The following is a 25,706-nucleotide window of genomic DNA, read 5'->3' as shown; positions in this document are numbered from 1 at the left end:
GGGTGCATACCAAATAATTAACAAAAATAAACTGTGACTTCCCAATACTTGACATCTTAAAACAAAATAGCTCTATTGGCTTGAAAGATGGTAGAAAAAACTTATCCCCTCTTGTCACATCCCATGATCTAAATGTACTAGGAGGACATATATTTATCACCATAGTCCACAAATACCATTTTTGAAGTGATTAGATGAGTGTCCCTTGCCCCTTCTTTGCTATGTTTCAACATCCCTTAGAAACCACAGGGCAAAAGGTAGAGAAAATCAGAGGCAATGGATTGAATGGTCAGAAATGAAATTTCAACAGAGATTTTGATAAAGACAGATCCAATCAGAACTGTGTGGATTCATATCCGGGTCCTCTATTCTGTTCCACTGGTCTTCATATCTGTTTTTGTGCTAGTACCAGCCTGTTTTTATTGCTATGGTTCTGTAGTACAGTTCAAAGTAGAGTTGTGATACCTCCAACGTTGCTCTTTTTGTTCAGTATTGCCTTGGGTATTCGTCAACACAAAGTTCATTTGTGTTTACAAATGAAATTTAGGGTAAATTTTTCAATCTCTGTTATGAATGTCATTGGGATTTTAATGCATTGAACATGTAGATGGATTTTGGTAGTATAGTTATTTTTACTATGTTGATTGTGCCAATCCATAAGCATGGGAGATCTTTCCAACCTCTGTAGTCTTATTCAGTCTCTTTCTTCAGTGGTTTATAATTCTCCTCAAAGAGGTCATTTACATCCTTTGTCAAGTTTATTCTTAGGTATTTGAATTTTTTGAGGCTACTGTAAATGAAATTGTTTTCCTGTATTCTTTTTCAATTTGTTCATTGTTGGTACATAGAAAGGATACTGATTTTTGTAAGTTGATTTTATATAATGCTACATTGCTGTTTATGGTGTCAAGCAGTTTTTCAGTGGAGTTTTTGGGTTTTTGAGGTATAGGATCAAGTCATCTGCAAATAGGGATAGTTCGACTATTTCTTTACTTATTTTTATTCCTTTTATTTTTTCTTTTTGCCTTATTGCTCTGGCTAGGAATTCCAGGACTATGTTGAATAGGAGGGGGAGAGTGGGCACCCTTGCCTTGTTCCTGACTTTAGGGGAAATGGTTTCAGTTTTTCCCCATTAAATATGATGTTGGCTATGGGTTTGTCATATATAGCCCTTAAATTGTTGAAGTACATTCCCTGTATTCCTAGTTGTCTTAGAGCTTTTTAACATCAAATGGTGTTCAATTTTTTTCTGCATCTATTGAGATGATCATGTGATTTTTGTCTTTGCTTCTATTAATGTGCTGTATTAAATTTATAGATTTGTGTATGTTGAACCATCTCTGCATCCCTGGGATGAAGCCAATTTGATCGTGGTGAATGATCTTTTGATATGTTGTTGGATTTGGTTTGCCATTATTTTATCGAGGATTTTTGGATTGATGTTCATTAAGGGAACTGGCCTATAGTTTTCCCTTTTGTATGTGTCCTTGTCTGCTTTTGGGATGAGTATAATATTGGCTTCATAGAATGAGTTAGGCAGTGTTCCTTCTCTTTCTATTTCATGGAAACATTTAAAGAGTGTTGATATTAGTTCTTTAAAGTTCTGGTAGAATTCAGCAGAGACTCTGTCAGGTCCTGGATTTTTCTTTTTTGGGAAATTATTATTACTGCTTCAATTTCGTTATGTGTTATAGATCTGTTTAGGTGGTTAATATCTTCTTGGTTCAGTTTTGGGTGGTCATAAGTATCTAGAAATTTGTTCATTTCTTCAAGATTTTCAAATTTATTGGAATATAGGTTCTCAAAGTAGTCTCTAATGATTCCCTGGATTTCCGAGGTATTTGTTGTTATCTTCCCTTTTGCGTTTCTGATTTTACTGGATTTGGGGGTTTTCTCTCCTCATTTTAGTGAGATTTGCCAAGGCTTGCCCATCTTGTTTATTTTTTCAAAGAACTAACTTTTTGTTTCATTGATTCTTTGTATGGATTTTTTGGTCTCTATTTCATTAACTTCAGCCCTTATTTTTATTATTTCTCTCCTGCTTGTTTTGGGTTTTGCCTGTTCTTGTTTTTCTAGGAGTTTGAGATATAGCATTAGGTCATTTATTTATCTTTCTATACTTTTAATGTTTGCACTCATGGCTATAAACTACTTTCCTTTTAGAACTGCCTTTGCCATGTCCCATAGGTTCTGGTGGGTGGTGTTTTCATTTTCATTTTGATTTCCGCTCTTATTTCTTCTATGACCCACTAATTGTCGAGAAATGTGTTATTCAGCCTCCAATTATTTGCATATTATCTGCTGTTGCTTTTGTTGTTGAGTTCTAGTTTTATTGCATGTGGTCAGATAGAAAGCAGGGGGTTATTTCTATTTTCTTTTATTTGTTGAGGTTTGCTTTGTGCCCTAAGATGTGATCTAATTTGGAGAAAGGTCAATAGGCTGCTGAGTGGATTGGCACATTTTCATGCATTCATTCTATCCAATGTCTTGGAAATCCAGTTCTCCTGAGGAATTATAATAAACTAAAAATGTCTAGACATTGAAAATTGCACTCATATCTGCCCTCCAAATCTGAGAAAAGATTCAAGTATTTACCAAATTCAAGATGGTGGGAGAACATTTAAGAATAAGAAAAAAATCCCATATGATGTTTTAAGAAAAAAAATCAAGATTTCAAAGAAACAAAAACAAACTTATACTAATATTGAAAAATACCATCATCTTTTTATAGTATCTGATGAGTGACCATTAGGTACCTGGAGATTATGATGTAAATCTGTTTTGGGAATTGAGTAGTGTGCAGTGAGCATAATTGCCAAGGGACAGATGCAGAAAGTCAACTACATAGATCAGATAGATCAGGAAAGGATGCAAGGACAACAGGATGAGGTACAAAAATACCAAGCTCAGATGAAAAAGGACCAAAGTATGATAAGGAATCATTTCATCATGATGTAAACTAATAAGGAGACCATTAAAAGCAATAAATACAGGTATAACTAAATTTAATTTTCTAATTCTGATTAAAGCCTTGAATTAGAAAGTACTGATTGATGACTAGACAAGATTTATGAAAAAAACTTGTACATGGGAAACTGAAATGTAAGTTTAAATTAAACATAATTAGAAAGAAACTAAGAAAAAAGAAGTTAAAAACAGTCTGGTCTCAGTCTAAATATTTGCAGAACTAATTATCATGGAAAAAAAATAAACCAAAACTTCAAAGTTCCAAATGAACCAGACTGTGGAAATAGGATTTTCATACAATAAATGTGTTGGGCTTTGGGTTTTCATGTTTGCTTGGTTTAAGTACAAGAGCTCAAAAAATGTACTACTTGTATGTTATTAAAATAAAAAGGTAAGTAGATATATTAATGGACTGATTAAGATAAAATTCAAGATATCAAGAAATTCTTTTTATTTTAATAAATTCAGTATTGAACATAAATAATGTAAAAGCAGAAAGGTACAAAAATAAAAGTTCATGTTTTAGATAGATTAGTAGAAAGAAAATAAGTAAAAATCCCACCAAAATAATCAATTATGACAATACAGATAAATGGGTTAGATACAATTTATATTATTATCCATATCTCTTAATAATCTTCCTTTTGTATTTTTAAACACTCTATATGCCATACTTAGAATAATTTTCTTGTATTAATAAGATATCATTAATTTTCCCAAAAGTTACTTAAACTATTCATTTCAATCACTATAACTTTCATTTCTAAAAGGCTATTGATCTGTATAATCTATCTTTTACCAAGTTGTTTTTTTATTATACTTTATATTTATTCCTGTTTTCCTTTAGTTATTCTAAACATAATCATTTTGTCATCTCATTAGATTATTCCACCATCTATTTGTCAACATGATATGTACTATTATATCACCTACATATGATATGATATGATTTAACCTTATTTGTACTGTCTTTAATACTAATTCTGTTTTATGGTTTTCACCCTTAGACATTCATTTCCAAATATTGGTTGTCATTTTGATTTTAGTGGTACTGAGATTTGAACTTTGGGCCTGGCACTTGCTAGGCAGAACACTCTTCCACTTGAGCCACACTCCCAGCTCTTTTTGCTTTGTTTTCCCAACACGTTCTCACATTTATGCCAGGACCAGTCTGAATCTGAAATCTTCCTTTTTACAATTCCTGTGTAGCAGAATGACACCATGCCTAGTTTGTTATTGGCTAAAATGGGGTCTTATTAAACTTTTGCCCCAGCTGGCCTCACACTGTGGTCCTCAGATAGGAGTCACCATGCCCAACTGGTTATAATTTTTTTAAATCAGATCTAAACATCAGCTTTTCTTTTCCTCTTCCTCCAAAAGTGGTTTTTGTGTACTTCTTTGCTACTTTCTTGAGCCAATGGGCAAAAAGGTTTTGGTTGCTGTTATTTCCTCCTTTCGTGGCCAATGCTGTCATGTGACCCCAGTTTTTTGACTGAGTTACCTCCATTCTCCTCTTTGTGTAGCTGGAGGCTATATCTAACATCTGAAGTAGATTTTAAGCTCTATCCCCTTTCTCTTGGTGCCCATGCATGGTTGAAGTGGGGGAAAGGAGGCCGAGGGTGAAATAAATATCTATGGTAGAGAACTTCCTTAGGATGCAAAGGCCTTGGGCTTGATCTCCAGCACTGCCCCAGAAATAAATTAATAACATAAAAAACAAAAAAATGAAAACAATATCATGAGCCAGAAAAAGGGTTCTCAATGGCAAGGAAAGAGGAAAAAGCAACTCATTAAGTAAAAAGGTATCTCATATTGTGCAAGAAATGTGTTGGAGAGTTAGAAAGGAAATTTTTTTTGCCTTCTTAAAAATGTCATCTTTGATATAATGCTAGTGTTTTTAATATTAAATTGTTCAAATGTAATATGTGAATCATACCAAGAATATGTGTCAAATAAATGTAAGTTGTACCACCTAATAAAATGAACAACTGGCAAAGCTATTATATAAATTTAGAAATGAAGCATATCAATAAATCACTTCTTGTGACTTAACAATTTATCAATAAGTTATCTCTTCTCTCTGGTCCTTTTATTCCTACTACAGTTGTTCCTCATTGCCATCAAAATTGATCACTATTCTAAAATTTTGAATCATTTTTTACTTTTATTTTTGCATGATCACACATACTTGTATTTGATCTTATACAACATCTTATTTTTCTCTACATTGCTCTGAAGATTAAAGGTGATTCACAGAGCTGGCTCTAGTTCTTTGTGGGAGAAGACTAGAAAGATAAGGGCATGGATACTGACAATTACTACAGATGTATATTAAACAGCCACTTTCTAAGTTCCGTATTTTTACTTATATTTTCAATCTCCCTGTCTCAATATGTTATACTCTGCACATCTTCTTTGCATTCCAGTTAAAAATATCAATGTCAAACTACAGTATACTTTAAAATCAACATTTAATACATCATTTGAGTTATTGTTTTTGACATTTTTATCTCCTAAATTTCTATTCATGTCTTATTCAAATTCTCTTAAATTCTTGACCATTTCTTGGTGCCTGCTTACTTTTGTGAGATTGTCTTTTATCTATTAAACTTTGCACATACAGTTACTTTTACCCTATGCCTATTATTTTTAGTATCTTCAGAGTCTTTGGAGTCCTTTTATTTGTTGCTTATTGCTTCTGTTGATTGTTATGGTATTTACCTCCTTATTCATTTGGGAACTTTTATCTGTGAGCTTGTACATATGGGATTTCTGCCTGTATGAAATGGAGCAGCTGTTCTACAGATGGCATTTGTTTGTGCCTCTGCTGAGAACCAGCTGTGACTTCCCAGGGACTACTTTCAGCATCCTTCAGAATCTTGAGGAAGGTCTCAAGTTCACCTTTCCTAGATGGCTGTGATCCCAAGGATCTACCATTTCATGTTTTGATTATTTGATTATTGTTTGCCTGTGTATGTGCTTGTGTCTAAATTACTGGAAAGGTATTTGTCCTTATAGTAATCCCATCATTCTTATCTGATTGCGCCATCACCTGCAATCCTGACTTTGGACATTTTTTGGAGGGCCATATGGGGAACTCTTTTAAGATTCCCCACACTTCTGTAAGCCAAAATAGTATGAACTAAATTTATTAGTACCTCTTTTTTATTATAATATTAATTATAGAATTATGATTATAACAGTAATCAGAGAAAGGTTCTCTGATTAGTCATTTTCAATTTGTTATCTATGGTTCTGTGTTTTGCATATTACATTTATAATACATTAGAGGATCAACTAAAGAAAGAATTGGGCAAAGTAGAATCAGAACCTCCTCGAAGGATATGGATTGAAGTCATCGCTCTTCTTCTTTTTAATGAAGTACAACGTTGTTGGAACATTTAAGTCCTCTTGAGGTAGATATTCTGAAGTTATCTGGCCAAAAAAGATAGCATGAAGGAGAAGGAAATTTGAATGGGTGACCTGTGCTCATCAATAAGGTAGGGGAGTATAGAGAAAGTATGGAACTATTGCTAAGTCTCTGGACACTTTAGAAAAATGACTGTGTGCTTGTTGGGGCCAGGGTGAGAGACCCCACTAAGGTGCAGGTATCATTGGCAGCCGAAGCCCACAGTGTAAATGAATTACAAATAAACATAACAGTGAAGAAGGAGTTTTCTTCTGTTTCTCCTTTACACCTTGAAACACTACTGTTGGAACAGTGGCATGTGTTGTTTAATCCAGCAGGGCAACAAGTATCGGATCCTCAGAGGGATCAGCAATGGGGCACCAACCTCAGTAAAGTAGATGATAATGGGGGACATGCCCGGCCAGGGGACTGCTTAGTTTATGTAGCAGGTAATGATTGTAACTGGAACTACTGACACCTTGGACTGGGTAAAGCACCAAAGGCTCATGAGCTGATAACCAAAAAACCAGGTGGCTGAATAAGGAAAAGAACTTTCTCTCAGTGGGGTGATGAGGACACATCATTTGAATTGATATACAAAAGTGTTTATACTGGTTACAGATGTTTGCATTAGGGCGTACAGTTTGGCACAGAATGTGGTCACAACTTTACAAACCAAATTTTTAAAACTATGTAGAAGAAAAAATTACCAGAAATTCACCAGAATGTTACAGTATTTGATGCTAGGCAATGGGACTGTATGCACTTTCTTGTTCCATTTTCTTTTCAACTTCAAAATAGCTCTATAATCAATGTGAATAACTTACAATGGGAAAAATTGTAAATTTTTGAGAGCAGCAATGCCATTTAGAATCAGTATTTTAATGACTAAGTTTTCTGAGAAAAAGTTAATCCTCAAATGTTAATGACATGTACATTGTAATGCTTATGCATTATGCATACCACAAAGAAAATATTCTGAAAGCAAAATATGAGAACTTTGATGATATGATTGCTTGCCAAATTTTGCAGCACACTATCTTTACACAGGTAAAGTAGCATATACACTTTAATCAGTATCTTCACAGAAAATGGCACTATTTAGGCAAAAGTTGACCATTCTTGAAAAAACAAGTTATTTTTAATAAAGGTTTGTTATATTTTATGGAACTATCATGACATCAAAATATTGTCCTTTGGGCTCAGTCTTTATGAGTCCCCTCCAGAATGGGGGCTTTTCTTCTCTGCTTAATAAACCTCTGTTATTATGCTCAAAAAAAAATATTGTTCTATTGGGATCCTGATCAAATAGCATTCATTTCCATACAACACTAGTTGTCAGACTTTGCTAACAGCACACATAAAGGGTATAGTTTAGTTAAATTGTTTAGTTAAACATGTTAAGACAAAGGTGTATCATGAGATTATTGAATTTGAATATGAGTTGTGCCTATTATCATATTAAATTCTAAGTTTGATCTTTATATCATTCACAAATATTTTTAAGTGAGAGAAAAGCAAACTGAAAGTGTTTAAGCAAAAACAGAATTCTTTGGTCTATATAAATAGAAAATCTAGGGAATAAATCTATCCTTGTGTTTTTGCTTAAACATGAAGAACTGAGTCTCTCTTCCGTGAATTCCATCCTTTACCATGCTTGTCTCTTGTGCTGGCAGTATGGCTGCACTGTGTCTTCATAGATCCAACTTTGATGGAAAACAGAAAAGTGCTTTGTCCTGTGCATGTGCATAAAAGCCTAGGACTTGCGTATCATTCTGAATCTTTCACAAACCCCTAGCTGAATATTTCACTGGAACCAGAAGGAAGATACAGAGCAGATTAGCCTAGGTTATTCTATGAGAGCAGATCTCCCAAATACCAAAGGGTTCTAACAACAGTCTTTCTGTCTCACAATTCCCTATGTCCATCAAATAGGCTGCTTCTCATGTGTTCTTGCTCTAGGGCTATAGCAGACGTGGCAAACCACTACCTGGTTGCTATAACGGTAGCAGAAGAGAGAACTTTGGATGAAATGCATCTCCTCAAAGTGACTCATCTTTCTTTCATTCACAATTCATTAATCAGATCTAGTCACATGGCCCCACTCAAGCCTAGGGGCAGAGCATGCAAACCCAACATGTACTTAGAACAAGGAGATACAGGATATTTCGGTGAACAGCACTCATTAATAACAAATACACTATTTGGTTTAACATATTCTCTTCTGGATCTGGGGTAGGGACTGCCCCATCACACTTGGGAATCTGTAGGTTGCCACAGAAAATTTAGACAATTGGTAAAAAAAAAGTGAACAGTTGCTACCAGAAAAAAAAAATCAACATTATAATTAAGTCAATTTCTGGAAAATGACCAAGATTCTGATTCAGTATGAGTGTATCTTTCTGTGTGCATAAATTATTAACTTCCAAAGATTAAAAAATTTACCTTTTCTGTGGCTATAAAGCAACAGCCAAACCTAAATATTTCCCCCCCACTCTTGATTTTAATTTGACTGATCCCCTGAAATAACCAATCAGACTTTTCTGTATAAATATTTCAACTCTGGTTCAATTCTTAGTCTTTGGGTCACAGAACAGCTCAATCAGTGAAACTGATGTGGTTTTAAGCCTGTGACTCTAGTTCCGTTCACAAAAAAAGGAAGTGGGAGTCACACTAGTGTCTTCATATTTATCTCCATGCTAGAGTTGTCCTATCCCCTTGTGACTTCATCATGATTTTCCCTCCAAAATGTTCAGCATTAAGGATTTTTTTCCCTTTAGTTGTGAAGAACAGATATCAAGTTAAATGACTTAAAATAAAACTTATCATAAAACCAGAATAGTTAATCTCTGTTTTTCCATCCTGAAAATTCCATGGATTCTTTCATCTTAATTTTTCTTTTATCTTTTTTTGTTCCTGAATAATGTTGCTATTTATTAATTTTTAAAGTCCAGGACACCTCAGCCAAAGGAAAGTGACAAGTGACAATCGCTGGACCTATTGTATCGTCAAATTTCAAAGAAAGAGAATCAAATTGGCTACCCATTGGAAATAAGTTTACCATTAGTCAAATCACGTGTGGCTGGTGAAAAGTATTACATGGCACTCATAAGAGCCTCTCTTGGGGCCTCTGGCTGGGCAGGTTATATAAGAAGGAAAACTATGTAAGAAAGCTAATTGACTATGCCTGCAACTGTAACTGCTTTTCAAGTATTAATTCATTTATTCCTATGATGTAGTAATACACCATTATTATTATTATACTGTAGACAAGAAATTGAGGTACACAGAAGTTCAATAACTTGCCCATGGTTATGTGCTATTAATAAGAGGTAGACCATACAGGAGGTGAAATTGGGCAGTTTTGCATCAGAGTTTGTGGTCCTATCTATCATGATGTACAACCACCTTCACTGTCCTAAAGTATTTGGATTTCCATCGGTGAATTCATTTTCTTTTTAAATGTTTCCTTAAACCTCTTTTTATCAGTTGTAAAATGTTTCTCATTCTCCAAGTGTTATCTTTAATATCAGCATTTTTACTTTATAAGCTTCCCTGAACACTTGGCTTCTGCTCCTAAGTCACCCTCCGCTTCCTACACAGATCACCTTGTACTATAATCAGGTCATACTGCGATACCAAGCATGTTCATCTGAAGGCAACAGCAATTTCTTATCTTTTCACTCCTGAACCTGGAATAATTGCTTGCACATAGCATATCAATAATTGTTACTGTGCTAGCCCCTTAATGAAAAGTGGATGCATTAAATATGGTTTATGCTACATAAATTTTACCAATTTCTCTTCCATTACCATGATGTAGGACCAAAAGTGCTTCCATAAGAAAACCTGGGAACAATGCCTGTGAAGCTTTCAGATTACTGGGAATCAGAAGCCAAGACAGTGGTTGGTTTGGGCTTGATGATGTTATGGTGAGAACTACTCAGAGTGGCTTGATATCGTTTGAATTATATGAACATTTAGAGAGGTAAGACAATAGCAATAAGAGTTGGTGGTACATAATTGATGTTGAGAAATTGATTCAGAGAATTAGATTTTATTCCTCAAATAGGAATATCAACACTTTTAGAGCATACTTAAAATGTACACCACAATCGATGTGAATATGCTGTTTGTAATTTTGCTCATGATAGTTTAACATGTGCTTTTAGAAACCACTCCTAACTTAGATTTATTTTTGAATATTTTTTCCAACTCCAAAATAGTATTGAAATAGCACTTTCTTTTCTGGAATTCCAAAGGGATAGTAATTAGCTGTTCATATTATACTCATATCATAACTATGTATATATAAACTGAGTTTGTAATTTCAGTACTCTCATTTTGCTTTCTTATTTCCATGTTTTCTAGACAGCCCATTATGAACAGAGTTTTAGACAGCTCTAAGGTTCATGAAGAGTAGACACTAATGAAGAGAGGCAATCGTATGTCAAAAGATAGTTTTTCCTTTGCAACGAAGCCCTCACCTCTATGATTATCCTGGATCAAGTTCTACAGAAAGAAGATGAGAATGCAAGTGACTTATTAAGGGAAGCTTCTCAGGTGGAATGAAAAAGCAGATAGAGCCAGGGAAGAAGACAGGAAAACTCTAGTTTTAGCTGAAGTCTTTCCTCAGCCTGGAACCCTGGGGGAGCTCTGGAGAATCAGGGAAGGTGGCTTCACACCTTCACATCAGTCAGTCCTTGTTTGTGGGAGAAAGCCTTCTGTAGGACAACTTTCTGGAGAAGAACTGAGGGATGTCTGAACCAACTGGGGGTACAGTCTGTATTAGTTTTCTGAGACTGCTATAACAAAATACCACAAACTGTGTGGTTTGAACAGAAATATAAGGTCACACTTTTAGAGGCTGGAAACCCCAAATCAGATGATAATAAGGTTTGTTTCCTTTGGGTACTGTAAGGAAAGAATATCTGTTATAGTTATCTCCTTGGCTAATAGATGGCCATTTCATGTTCACATGGCATTCTATTGGAATGCATTCCTCTGGGTTGAAATATCCCCTTTTTATGATACCAATCATATTCGATTAGGGCCCACCCTAATGACTTTGCCTTAATTTGATTATCACTGTAAAGACTATCTCCATAAAAGGTTACATTCTGAAGTATTGGGGATTTGTATTGCAGAATATGAATTCAGGTATAGAGGTACAGTAGAACCCACAGCAGGATCCATCATAAGAAATTTTACCATGCAGAGATGGAGATGAACATTTCAGTTCCAGCTTAATTATGCTACATGTTCTGAATCCATCCTATTGGGTGCAAATGGATGATCTTGAATACCTTTCTTTTGTATATTTTGAAGTAATATTTGGTAATGCTACTTACAATACAGTCATACTCTGTGTAGTGATGGCTGTGTAGTGATAACAAGAATTGCAAAGTTAGGCAATTGCATTGTTGTGTGAATATCACAGTGTACTTACACAGACCTGGATGGTATCACTTACTGCATGCCTAAGACTGTGTGGTGCAGCTTATGCTCCTCACCTGCAAGCATATACACCATGTTCCCATATGGTAGGTAATTGAACTAAATGGTATTTTTGTATCTAACATAGAAAAGCTACAGTAAAAAAATATGATATAAAAGATTTTTTTAAAATGTATCTATATAGGATATTTCCCATGGATGGTGCTTCCAGGATAGGACATTGCTCTGGGTTAGTCACTGAGCACTGAGGGAATGTGAAGGCTTAGAACATTCCTGTGCATGACTGTGGACTTCAGACATACTGTACACAAGCTACACTAACTTTATAAAAATATTTTTCTTCAGAGAGAAAGTAACCTTGCTAACTATAACTTTTTACTTTGTAGACTTTAAAAATGTCTTTAAACTTTTCACATTATAATCACACTCAGGCTAAAATGAGGGCTGTACAAAAATATTTCCTTTATATCCTCATTTTCTAAGCTTTTTCCAGTTGAAATTTATTTTATTACTTAAATTTTATTGTTGTTAAAAACTTATAAAAACACACACACATACACAGACACCCACACACACGTGTGCCTGGGTGTACAGAGTCAGGATCATTGAAATCACCATCTTCTGCCCTCACATTGCGTCCCACAAGAAGGTCATCAGGTACAATAACACACATGGAGCTGTACCTCCTAGGATAACAATGCCTTATTCTGGAACACTTTCTGAGGACCTGCCTAGGACTATTTTACAGTTAATTTTGTTTTATTTAAATTAATAGAAGTACACTCTTAAGTAATGATAAAAAGTGTTTTGCAGTAACACAGTTGTTTATATTATCATTATCAAGTATAGTGCAGCTGGCAGCATCACCACAAACACTTGAGTGATGTTGCACTGTAGCTATGGAAGCTATGGCATCACTGGGTGGCAGGATTTTTCAGCTCCTTTATAATCTTGTGGGACCACTACAGCATGGGTGGGCTGCTAAGTTCTTATGTGGCACATGAGTGTAGTATATAAAATGTGCTGATGCTTTTAGAGACAAGCTGAGACTGTATGATTACTTTGTTTTAGAATTTATCTTGATTTGAACTGGTTTCTTGAGTGCCAGGAGTGACTCTAAAGTCATTCATGAATTAACCAGTTAGTCATCAGAATACTTGCTTTAAAAGAAAGTATTTTGGCTTTTTCCTGGGACATTACTGGCTATCAGTGGTTGTTTTGAGGTTGTGCGTTCCCTCAGATCTTGCCTCTTTCCTTCTACACAGGTTTATTGTGCTCTACCTCTCTCCCATTGTGGACAATAGCCCCCTGGTTTCTTTTGTGAAGTCTTTAGAGGAAGCCTTACTCAGCACTACTGCCTGTGTAGTACTGTCACACCAGAAGGATAATCCACACAAAGTAGTTATTTTGGTGGTGTCTTGTAAAGATTTAAGCCAGGCACTTAGGAGCTTGCCCTTGGAAGGATTCGGAGGACTTGTGGAGACATCTCATCAGTTCCAAGTAAGAGAAGGAGAGCAACTGCTTTTAAGGTTTACTGGAAATATATTTGGTTCAAGTAAGTATGAAGAAATCTTTGTCATATATTCTATGAGTTATACGCCACAAACTTCAGAAGGAGTTCCCTAAACCTTTTTACTGAGGAAAATTTCCCCTTAGAGAACTGAGAGGAGTAATTAGGAAGAAGGAAAAGAAAAAGACATTCTTACTCCTTCCTTTCCAGTGTCTTTTGTCTGTACTTAGATACATGTTCTTTTATGGACAGATTGTGAATGACATATGTTTTAAAGAATGATCCTCTCTATGATTGCTCCTGAGTTAAGCTAGGGTAATCTCTTTCCTGTAATGATGCAATAATCCTGTTAGTGTCCCCTGGTTCCACTCTTAGCCACATAAATATATTTCCACATGGTAAAGAGTGACCTGTTAAAAGCAGATGGTTCCTGATTCATGAGTTTCAAATGCAAGTTTTTGGCTTTATGATGGTAAGAAAGACGTATGCATTCAATGAAATGATACTTTGAATTTCAACCTATTCCTGGGCTAGCATTTTGAGGTATGATACTTTCTTATGATGTTGGGTAGTGGCAGTGAGTCACAGCTACTAATCAGCCATGCAGTAATGCCATGCAGTATGCTGGGTTGCTATGCTATGATGTTGGGTACATTGAGTGTACTGAATGCATTTTTCACATCATATTTCAATTTGTGATGGGTTCCAGCAGCATCTATATGTTACTCTTCTGATTAAAATCTTATTGCTATCCTCTATTGTACCTAAAATAATATCTGAACTATTTAACATGTCTTACAAAAAATTTGACCTGGTGTCAGTAGATTCTCAACAGATGTGTGGATAGAACTATATTCCATGTAATTGACTCATTTTTAATTCCATGTATTTTATTTTATATATTTAAAAGACTACTCTTACAAATGGTCAGGTTTTGGCTGGGCATGATGACTCATACGTGTAATCCCAGGTACTTGAGAGTTGAAGGATCATAGTTAGAGGTCAATCCCAGCAAAAAGTTAGCAAAACTTCATGTCAACAAACAAGCTTAGGCATGGGGGTACATGCCTGTATTTCAGCTATTCAGGAGGTAAAGGTAGGAAGATTGTGACCCAAGGGTGTCCCAAGCAAAAAGTGTGAGACCTCTAGAGAAAAGGTTAGTTCAAGAAGAATTAATTTAGAAACTAACACATAAGTACAGAAAAGCAATGCGAGTAAACTCCCTGTATAGCTATCCTTATCTCAACTAGCAAAAACCCTTGGTCCTTCCTATTATTGCTTATACTCTCTCTTTAACAAAATTAGAGATAAGGGCAAAATAGTTTCTGCCTGGTAGAGATGGGGTAGGGGGTAGAGGGAGGAGACGGGGAAAATGGGGGGGTGGAGAAATGACCCAAACATTGTATGCACATATGAATAAAAGAAATTAAAAAAAAAAGTGTGACACCTTATCCAAAAAGATAAGCTAAGGAAAAAGGGCTGAAAGTGTGCCTCAAGAGGTAGAGTCTTAGAGTTCAAGCCTCAGAACTGTCCCATCCCACCTGCTTAAAAAAAGAAAGAAATGAAAGAAAAAAGTAAAAGAAAGGTCGGTTTTTAACAAACTCCATAGTACAAAAAAAAGGCTTAAGAACCTCAGATTCAGATGACAAACACTGCTTAACTTTCATTGCCATATTTCTGTAGTGTTTTCTTTGTTCCCATGATAAATCTTACTACAGTTAAAATTATTGCATTGATTTGTAGGTTTACTTTTTGTTCCTATACTCATGTAACATTCTTCACCAGAGTGAAGTGAAGTCCATGTCTTGTCTGATATCCTCTGAACCTAACACAGGGCCTGGATTTTAATAAGGTATGATGAGTGACTGAATACATGTAATGCTGAGGAAATTAAGCAGGGGGATGATGCATGAGAAGTGGCAGGAGACGTGGGAGAAATGAGATGTAGATGAGATGGAAGAGAGACAAGAAAAGAGTTCATAAGAAAAGAAGGGAAAAGTAGCAAAAGAGTTAGGTGGAAGAAGAGAGCAAAGGGTCTTTGGAGGAGTTGCCATAAGGGCATTTCATTCTCATTAAGTCAATTCCTTCCTCTCTTTAACTCCTTCCCTGGGGTAAGTAAAATTCAATAAGTATGGGTGTAAAGGTGGTGAGGGGGAGAATTAAGGCATATGTTTCAGGCCCAGGAGCCTTGGTGAGCACTTGACTTTATATATTTATAAAATAATTTGTATCCTATTGAATTTAATGGTGACTGTTTTCTTTCTGACATAGGAAATGGCTCCAAGTCCCAGCAGGTCTTTGTAGCTTAAAAAAGAAAATGAAAAATGGGACTTGAAGGCAATGCTGCCCTTTTCCTAATATCTCAGGAATAAGAGAGACTCAAAGTATCCCAATGGAAGTGCCTCTTCCACTCATACACAGGGTCTCAGCCGTCTGACAGGACTCAGTGAGTGACAAAGATGTCAGAGAAGGGGGAGGGAAGAGAGAGGAGGGTGAGGAAGGAAGGGTGAAAGAGATCCCTTCCTACTTGGCTTCTGGAGCAGAAAGCACTGTGTCCATCCTGGGGAAATCTTTCTAATCATAGAGAGTCAAAAACCAGAAGTGCCCCATCCAAAGTAACGCTATAAATGATTTTTCTGTAATACTTGAGACAGAAGCTGTGTTTACCTACTGCCCAAAACATGAGTGAGTTCCTGTTCTTCTCATAGGCAGTGGAACTTAGTGTACTACTGTCTGTCATGGAGAGCTGGGCATATGCTAAATGAAGAGTACCTGAAGATAGCTGGCTTGTGTGTGGAAGTCTTCCATGTAAGGGCTGGAGAAAGGCTCATCTTTACTCAAAGACAGTGAGTTAGGCAGGATTCTAGGTCCTTTCTGTTTACTTTTCCTATAGACCCATGCTCAGACCTGGAGCCTTACTAGATTCTTCTCTAAGAGGAAAAAGACCCTTAGTAAAGAACTGATACTTGTCAGAGTCTGGGGTAGTCTCTGTGACTCTCACAGAGAAGAAACCAGATGTTCTCTGATTGTAGGGTTCTCTTCCTTTTCCTTATGCATCACCTCACCCCCAGTTAGCTCTTCCTTTATCTTCAGATCTTGCATCAATAATCTCGTTCAAAGAAGCCTTTTCCTTACTCTTCCTGGCTATATGAGTTCTTATTTTCTCAGAGACTTATTTTACATTTACAGACCTTCACTTTTCTTTCGTGTCTCTTATTACAGATTCAGTTTTCTATTTACTCATTTAATTGTTTGATCAATACCAGTTTCTCTACCTACAGTCCTATGAAGGGAGGAACTGCAGGTAGGCAATATTCAATTCTGAGCACCTAGAATTGTGCCAGGCAGCAAGAAGGGTTTCAGTGAGTATTTGTTGGAAGAAATGGAGACAAAAGTTGTGAAAGGACTTACAATATTGTGATTTAAAATATTTAAACTCTAATTAATGAACTTAGATTACTGTCCTTTTTAAAATGCCCCAATCTCTCTATTCGTTTATATATAATGTAGATGACTCTTGAACAAGGTTCATGAAGCATGGACTCCGTTTCTGTTTCTAAGAGGAAATAACATCGATAGATGCTCTCCTGGGTCTTTATCCTACTTCTGGACATAGCTACAGCATGCTTTCATTCACTAGGTTAGACCTGTTAGTTTAGCACTTAGGCCTGCAGCAACATCACTCTCAAGTCCCCAGTGCACACAAATCCAGAACGTGGTGGGAAGTGCTTTTGCAAGATTTTTATATGATGACACCTTAGCATTGCATGTAACATCTAGTAATGCCTAGTGGAAACCAGTGTGTCTCAAAGTTTCCTTCAGCCCTAAGACACAGGGAGAGATTTCCCTAGATGTGTGAGTGGGATGCTAATGCAACCATTCTCTAAGTTATTCAACAAAAATTCCTTGCCCTTATGTATGCTATAGTCTAGCAGCAAGAGACAGAATGAGTAAATAAGTGAATAAAATATAGCTTAATACAAGGTGAAAATGCATTACAGAAGAATAAAGCAGGAAAAGGAAAAGGGCAGTCTCAGAGGAATGGCACAGTTACAATTTTGAATAGGGAAGCCTGATTGAGAAGGTAACATTTACACAAAGACTCCAAGAAGGTGAGAGAATAAGCCATAAGGGATCACAGGTGCAAGTGAACTGAGGAAGAAAGGTGCCTTGTGTATTTGAGGAAGAGCAGGGACTGGACGGCTGCATCAGAGGGATTGAGGAGAGGGTGTAGGAGATGAAGTGGGTATCCACCATCCCCTACAGATCATTGCAAGGACATTGTATTATGCTAATGAAGTGGGGAGTCACAGTTTCTAGCACAGGAGTCACCTGTTTTGAGTTTGACTATAACTCTGCTGAGAACAGACTATATATAAGGAAAGGGTAGAAGGAGAGAGGCCAATGAGCCATTGCAGTAAACAGAGTACACAATGACTGTGGCTTAGAAGCAGAGGAGGTAGAGAATGGGTTAGAAATACCCTGCCCCAGTGGTTCTCACAGGACTTCTCTGGTTCTTGTTGGTAGTCCTTTTGTTTCCTCTTCTCACTTTCCTAAGAGAGCGAATACATTCCTATGGTTGTACTCTCTGTGACCTCAAAGAAAATGTTCAATGCCCATTGTTGAGAAGAAAATATATTGCTATAACAAACATCTAATCACTCACAAACTATAAGTAAATCTTGGTTTTCCTTCTATGGCAAATATTTATTGAACAGCAGCTATCCCAAGTTTCTAGTAGGGACTATGTACCTTTTATGTTTAGAGAAGAAGAAAAAGAATCTGAAAAGGCCAACTAGTCATTCTTTTCATACTCTGAGCTTCTAATATATAACATTTTATTTTACTTCTACTTGAAAGTAGAAGTGGAGAAAAAAATAGAACACCATAATTTCTTTATACCATTTGTCCCTTTTTTTAGGGACCAAGGGTACACAAAATATAGTGTTATGTCTTAACAACAATGAAACTCCAACTAAGGATTGGTGGAGTGGCTCAAGTGATAGAGCACCGTGTGAGGCCCTGAATTCAAGCACCAGTACACCCCCCCCAAAAAAAAGAGAGAGAGAGAGAAAAGAAAAGAAAAACTCCAACTTTAAAAAAATTGCATAAAGCTTTCTGTTTATAACACTAAGATTATACTGCATATTAGTAGCAACTTCTCAATAATTTCATCTGTATTTCATATATAACTGTGACTCTTAGAGTTACATTATAGACCTTAATTTTTTTAAGTTGACTGGCAATAATGGTTTATAAGTTCTAGACCTGAATTGAATCAGTGTGACTATGGCGTGCCTTCAATCATTGTCTATTGCATGGAAACCATTCCTTAAGAATAACTGTGCCCCTGGCAGGGAGTACAGTGTATTTCAAGGGACAGAAGGAGAAATTTATGGAGTGATATTCAGTTGGGATCAAAGTGCAGTATTTCTTTTGATAATACTCTGGTGGTGGAAAGCAGAGGTCTGCCAAATGTTATTCCAGTGATCTCAAACTTTATTTAATTTGGTCACATTTTAATTGTCATATATATAACTTTTACTTACATATATATATTATATTTTTTATATTTGTTTTATATATAATGTACATTTAATATATATTACATGTATTTTATATATTTTTTTATTTAAAATTCTTTTAAGAAACAACTCTGGCTAGTCATTCCTCTTCTAGGAATCTACTTTGTTCAAGTAGCCAGGTGGCCTCTCAAATACAGACCTGTGTGAATGTATCTACTCTTATGGCTTCTACACCCTACAGTTACTCTATTTCTAGATTTATCTGTGCTTTAAAAGTTCTCCAAAATAACCTCTAGCAGTCACAACAGGCAGGACAGTGCTACTTTCTATAGCTCTTACCAGGTAAATGAAAAGTTTTCCATGAGAGAGAACTGTGGGCAATCAACTTTACGATGTCTTACAGAAGGAGAAAAGAGTTTCAGCCTAGATACTAAAGCTTTTTCTTAACATTTCCTTAAAATATTTAGCTGGGTTGTTATTTAGAATAAAATAATAGAAGAATCTTGCTTTTTTTCTTATCATTTACTATCACTTATTTAGTGCTTAATATATATTAGATCCTGCGGCAATCATTTTATCCATATTTCATTTTTTATCCAGGACAATCCTAGGAGGTAAGTTTTATTCCTCCTGTTCTAAAGATAGGAAGATAAAGCTTTAAAAAGCTCCTAAGGGTGAAAGAACTGGACGAACATTACAATGTAGAAAAATCATGCAGTCTACAGTTGAATCTAGATCCAAAATATGTTATCTTACTGGCTACATTATAGCTTCCTGTAAATTTTGTAAAGAGTAAACAGGCATTGTCTCAGGAAACAGTAATATCCCTTTCACTGTTGCAAAATATCCTGACTGTAATAGCAAAAACTGCATAGGTGAAAGGTTATGTTTATAAAAGCCTCTGTATTTTTAGTGAGAAGTTCAAAAGACTTTTCTATCTATCATTGTTTCAGGAGCACCCACCACATTTTCCTAGAAATTTCTGTGACACAAATCCAATTGTTGCTCTTGGAAGTTCTACAGCAGGACTGCTCATTTCTGCAATTGTGGAAATCTTTTATTTCTGTGCTGTTCAATAGGGTAACTGCCAGACATGTGGTTATTGAGCATTCTAAATGTGGTTAGAGTGACTGAGGAGTTGAATTTTTGTTGTTCTTTAATTTTATTTAGTTGTCATTTAAACTTAAATAGTCAAATATCGTAAGAGAGCACAGTACTACAATGTCTATTGTGAAGTCATGATGATGTGCAATGTGATATTTATAGTTAGGAGAAAGAGAAAAAGTTATGCTTGAAGGGTGAAGATAATTTGAAGAAATAGAAAACTGAAGATTTAGATCTAGAAGCTTCCAGAGAGCACCTGGCAAAATTACAGATGAGAAATTTTTCTAGTCATCTATAGTTGTTATTGCTGCTTTGTCATGTTATATTTTGACAAGAGGCAACAACACACAGAAAACGTTAATTATTTTTATCTTATTTATTTATTTAAAATGATTTTATTTTTGAATAATCATAAATTAATAATCTGAAGGGGTTTTATTGCATATCATGTGCCCTGAACAAGTTCACCCCCTCCGTTACATTTCCATTCCTGCTCTTCCTCTTCTCTTGTTTTTCAGAGTTTGATGAATTTGATTACGCTGCTTCATATTAGTTGTATTTTTAAAATGAAATGATTATTTGGGTTTTTAGAAATTAAGGCAAAGTGATTTATGCTAATGGTAATAAACACATTTTTTTCTACTTAGGTAATGGGAAGGATTATGGAAAAGATTACAAACTTATTTTTCACTTGCAAAGAAAACCCAGACTGGAACTCCAAATCAAAGAGGTGGATGAATTTGGGAACTATAGCTGCCCTCATTATAAGGGCAGCATTGTAGTTTATAAAGTACCTAGAGAAAAGATAGTCCCCAACCTGGATCAATCTCTTATACCTCATGAAAACCATTATCAGTTGCCAATTTGCAAATTACCATTGAGATTGCCAAAGGTGAGTGATTGTTCTTTCTTAATTACCATATTTTCTTAATTCTTTATAATTCCCTACCACAGTTAGTTCCGCGTGCTAAGGGATACATAACGTTAAGAGAAAAGATAATAATAAACCCAAGAAGAAGGAGTAGGGAGACCCAATTTTAAAGTGTCAGAATATACATTAGGATTTTTTCCTTATGCATATTAGTTTTCTAACTAGAGCGATCCAAATTGATCTGTTCCTCACGGTAAGTTGTTAATGACTATGAAAATAGTGTCATTCATTTTCCGTAACTGCATCTGAATAACTGAGATATCATTTATGAAAACACTGAATGCACTTCAAAGCATAAAACTAGGGAAAAATCATGGTGACATGAAAATGGCATCAGAATGCATTTACTAAGCCTCACCAAATCCTGTGTGCTTGTTTTATGAATTAATACTCTTATCTAATATTCTTATTCTTATCAGAAAGAAAGATTAAATTGTTTGTCCAACCAGGCCAAATACACACATAAATACATTTTGTTGCTGTATATATAATTTCTTTCCAGGACTTAGTAGTATATCTCTACTATGTTCTTTTTGAGAAATAAAACTGAAAAATTAATTTTATTTTTCTCTAGAACAAACTTCTTATCATTTAAAGAAAAATTATTTTTATAGTTTTAACTTCTATATCATGAATACCAGAAACATGTTTTCTGTAGACAGATTTTGTATTTATTTTAAAGAAATCAGTAAAATAATAATTAACAAATATCATTTGAGCTTCTGAAATAGGGAATATGATATGCTAGGCATTATAATAAACACAGAGCCATAGAGGATTTGTCATGGCCTTAATCACATTGACAAGAATGGTAGGTGCAAACCACGTGTGGTTACCATCAAACACTTAAAATACAGCTAGACTGAAATGAGTTGTGTGTTGAAAGATACACATTAGATTTTTAAAACACAGAGGAAAAATGTATATAATTTAAGTAATGATTTACTTATTTTAATGACATGGTATAGTTATAGTATTTTGGTTACATCAGGTTAAATAAGATATTACTAAATTTAATTTCACTTGTTGCTTATCTTTATGTGATTACTAGAATGTTATATGTGTCACAGCTTATATTTTTATGGGGTGGTACTTCTCTAAGTGAATTTATAACCCAATGAAACATGACAAACGTGCTACGAAATTACATTACAAGACAGTAGTTGACTAGACTAATGATACAAACAACATACTAATGGTGTTCTGAGGAGGGAAATGGTCTTTCCAGAAGCTGAAGCCAACAAAAGTTTTGTGGTAGCTATTGTATTTTATCTGGGCTCTGTAAGTTGGTAGAATTTTGGCCACTGAAAATCAAGAAAAAAGCAGGTTAGGGTGATTTGATTGCACCTTACCAGAAATCCATACTTCATGTAAAAACCATTGCAATTTCATTGATGTATTCATTTTGAGGGGGATTCATAGTGACAATTCCGATAGACTCATGTTGTATATTAATTACATTGTCCCCATCGTTCTCCCCCTCAACCCCCCGCATCCCACTTAAAGCAATTGTGAGAGGTTTCTTAGATCTGTTTCATATAGATATATGAACTCCATCTACCATATCCTGTCACCTTAATCTCCTTCCTTGACCCTCCCTCCTACTAGGACTCCCCCCACATATTTCTAATGTGCCAGAGTTCTTTTAAGTGCTTTATTTGCATTGTATCATAAATCCTCACAAAAAAAATTCAAGGAGGTATTGTCATTGTTCTTATTTTATAGGAAATTGACACCGAAAGACTTTAGGCAACTTTTCTAGGCCACATCTAAGTGGCAAAGGTAAACTTCAAACTCAGCAAATCTGCTTCCCATGTGTTAAACAACTGCTATGCCATTGCCTTCTTAGCAGATAAAGCTGCAGTCTTTAGTCAAGGACACAGGATAGAGGTGAGGGCTTCTAGATTTCTAATTTGTATGACAGTTCCATATATAGTGTATTTTACGTGTAGAGGTATTATTAGAAATATTTAGGGTATGATATACTATGGACACTTACCAATCAAATTGAAGGCAGCTTTCCTGCAGAGGCACAGATTTCCAGAGACATTACTCTTTACTTGCTAGTATGAGGGAGATGCTGGCTTTCCTGGGAGGCATGAGTAAGTTTGCAGGGTTTATTGAACTGCTGCTGAAAATTATGGTATAGCCGTAAGTGTACACCCACAATCAGTTTTGCTTCTCTGAATTTTCCTTTTTGCCTTAGGTCACTCTTCCTTCCAGTAGTCACATAGCTGGATCTTCTATTTTTGGGCAGAGATTTTGTAATTCATGCATGTATTTTATTTTTGACTGTTAAGAACTGTATATCTTGGGTGGGGTTATTGCTCAGTGGTAAGGTGCATGCTTTGCATGTGTGAGGCCCTAGGTGCAATCCCCAGCACTGAAAAAAGAATTATTAATATTTATGTATACAATATGGCATTTTGATATGTATGCACATTCATTGCCTTAAAAATTTATCATTTCAAAATAGCTAGAAGAGAAGATTTTGAATGTTCTTCAAGCTGTTTCTTTCTCATTCAGGACTTAGCTCACATGTTGTTATCTTTTTCCCAGCGTCACTTTTTAATCTATTACCCTCCTTAGATTTACTTCCTAACACTCATCTTTCATTTAAATGATTACATTTATTTATTTATTCATGTACTTTTTGTTTTTTGCCTTTGCACCTTGAGAAAGCAAAGTCCATTAGTGAAGGACCTGATATACCCTGTCCAGGCTCTATCTTTTGTGATAAGACCAGTGCCTGGCACTGTCCCCTAAATACATGTGACAGGATGAATGAGAAGAGGTCTAAGCCTCCATTACCTTCCATTAGTTTAAGAACTATTGACTAAAAGGAATACTTGAGTGTTCTCAGATAAGTAATTTGGAGGCTGGTTGTACAGACTGTTAACTGTCAAACTAAGGAACTGACTTGGATGGACATGAAGATTTGGAGTATAGAAGCTGGCAGCGGGGCTGTTCTCTAGACAGCTTAATTGAGCACATCTCTTCCAGAGATCTCTATGTTGTTCTTCGGCAATGGCATGATTAGAGGGAGACAAGTCAGCAGACTGCTGAAATTCCCTAGTAAGGGTCAGGGCCTTGCTGTGATGATGGTGAACAATAGAAAGAAAGGCCTTCGTGTAAGAGAAAACCAACCTGAAGTCCAAAAATGTGTCACAAATTCAGCCTTCAAGTATTTGTGTTTTCCCTGTGGCCAATCTGACATCATGAATTCATTAACTGCCTTAGTCAAGTTGGATAATTTAGGAGATTATATAGATTTCCCTCAATGAAAGTCTGTATTAGTTATTGCCAATGACTTTTCATAGGATTTTCTCTACTCTGACTCTAGCACAACACTTCCCATTGGCTTGCTTGGATAATTCCTACTGGCCATTTTTTACATTTATGCCTAAGTGTGAACTCTCCCAGGAAGCAGTCTTCATTGACTTCTTGTGTATATCCAGAGCATTCCATACTTCCTCATTGTAGTAACAATCATTGTAGTTACTATACTTAATTATAATCACTTGCTTGTTGACTTGCCTGAGAGTCTTCCTAGTGACCCCTCCCCATAAAAATTTAATGCCACAGATATTTTGTGTGTCTATGTACTTAATTTATTTCTATGTTTTTAACTTAAGAGAGTAAATTTCCCTTTTCTTTCCTTTTCCCTTTTTTACATTAGTCTCATCCAGAACAAATCACTCCTTAAGGGTGTTTTTTCCCTAGCTGAGCACAGACAGTGCTCAACTTGGCATTGCAGTGCCACGCAGATAGTACGTGCTTGAGGGATAGTTTGAATGACCACATGAATGAGGAAATTTCTGCAAGCCTTAAAATTATACGGCCTTGCAACTGATAATCTTGAAACTACATTGCCTTGTTTAAAGACAGGACATTTAAAACATCTGCTCCTTTTCGTAGACGAATCAACTGCCAATGTGCCCATCTGTACTTTCCTTCTCTCCCAGTTTGGTTTGCACAGGGCTTTCCAGGTTCATACTCTGAGCCCTTCTCATGCCCAAAGCCTCCACAAAGAAATTCCTCAGGGTTGAGAAAGAATCTGTGGGTGAGGAAACTCTTCTTCTGTTTTATAACTAGCATACGTAAATGAGAAATGAAACCATGACCTTTCTTTTTGTGAGAACAGACTTCTATAAAGCTCAGAATTGAAAAATTCCACCTCAGCTGAGCAGTGTAATAATGTGCTGTTTTTCAGGAAATGCAAGTAGCCTAATATGTAGCTTGCTATGAATGAACACAGCAATACTCATGCATTTATCCATGTAGCAGATTAAGGGAAGGTATTTGTCAAAATTGAAAGTTGTTTACACACAAAAGATAAACAGTAAATAGTTTTGAAGTATAAGTGCTATTGCTTAATTTTTCATAAATACCGTTCTTTAATTTTTCAGTAAATAGGAAGGGATATGAAAATGTTAAATGTTACTTAGAGTAAATTCAGTTCAAACTCTTTTTTCCTAAATAATTCTACTTGAAGGAGAGACTTGGATTTAACTTTCACTTTAAAGCAGAGCAATCTGTTTAACTTGGGATGGGTCTGGAGAGCTGGTGAGATAGTTTACAGGTCTTGTATCTTTATGCTGAAAACTAAGAAAACTTGAGGAACAAATATTTCAAAGATATTGTGAGTTATAGGAATAAATATTTACTATGCAAAGTATATATAGACACACGCATTACACACAAATATAAAGTGTAATGTTAATATTCTATGCCTAATTCCCAAAAGATATTAAGATACTTTTTACTTCTTGCTTGTGAGGATCTCTATGTCCCATTTCCTTC

The 25,706-nt window shown here is 35.7% G+C and overlaps 1 protein-coding gene across 2 annotated transcripts in view; it reads left to right on the top strand.

Annotated features, from left to right (window-relative positions):
- Dthd1 (death domain containing 1) overlaps positions 1-25,706 on the top strand; it is a 78,970-nt gene that overhangs the window by 12,152 nt on the left and 41,112 nt on the right. For both annotated transcript variants that reach the window (XM_074042491.1, XM_074042492.1), the window contains 3 exons: positions 10,200-10,364; positions 13,099-13,388; positions 20,620-20,864. In XM_074042491.1, the coding sequence (XP_073898592.1) occupies positions 10,200-10,364; positions 13,099-13,388; positions 20,620-20,864 (700 nt within the window). The remainder of the gene's footprint in view (positions 1-10,199; positions 10,365-13,098; positions 13,389-20,619; positions 20,865-25,706) is intronic.

Source organism: Castor canadensis, chromosome 9 (genome assembly GCF_047511655.1).
Source record: "Castor canadensis chromosome 9, mCasCan1.hap1v2, whole genome shotgun sequence".
Lineage (NCBI taxonomy): Eukaryota > Metazoa > Chordata > Mammalia > Rodentia > Castoridae > Castor > Castor canadensis.
Note: the sequence above shows the minus strand (reverse complement) of the source record. Positions and strands in the feature narration are given on the sequence as shown.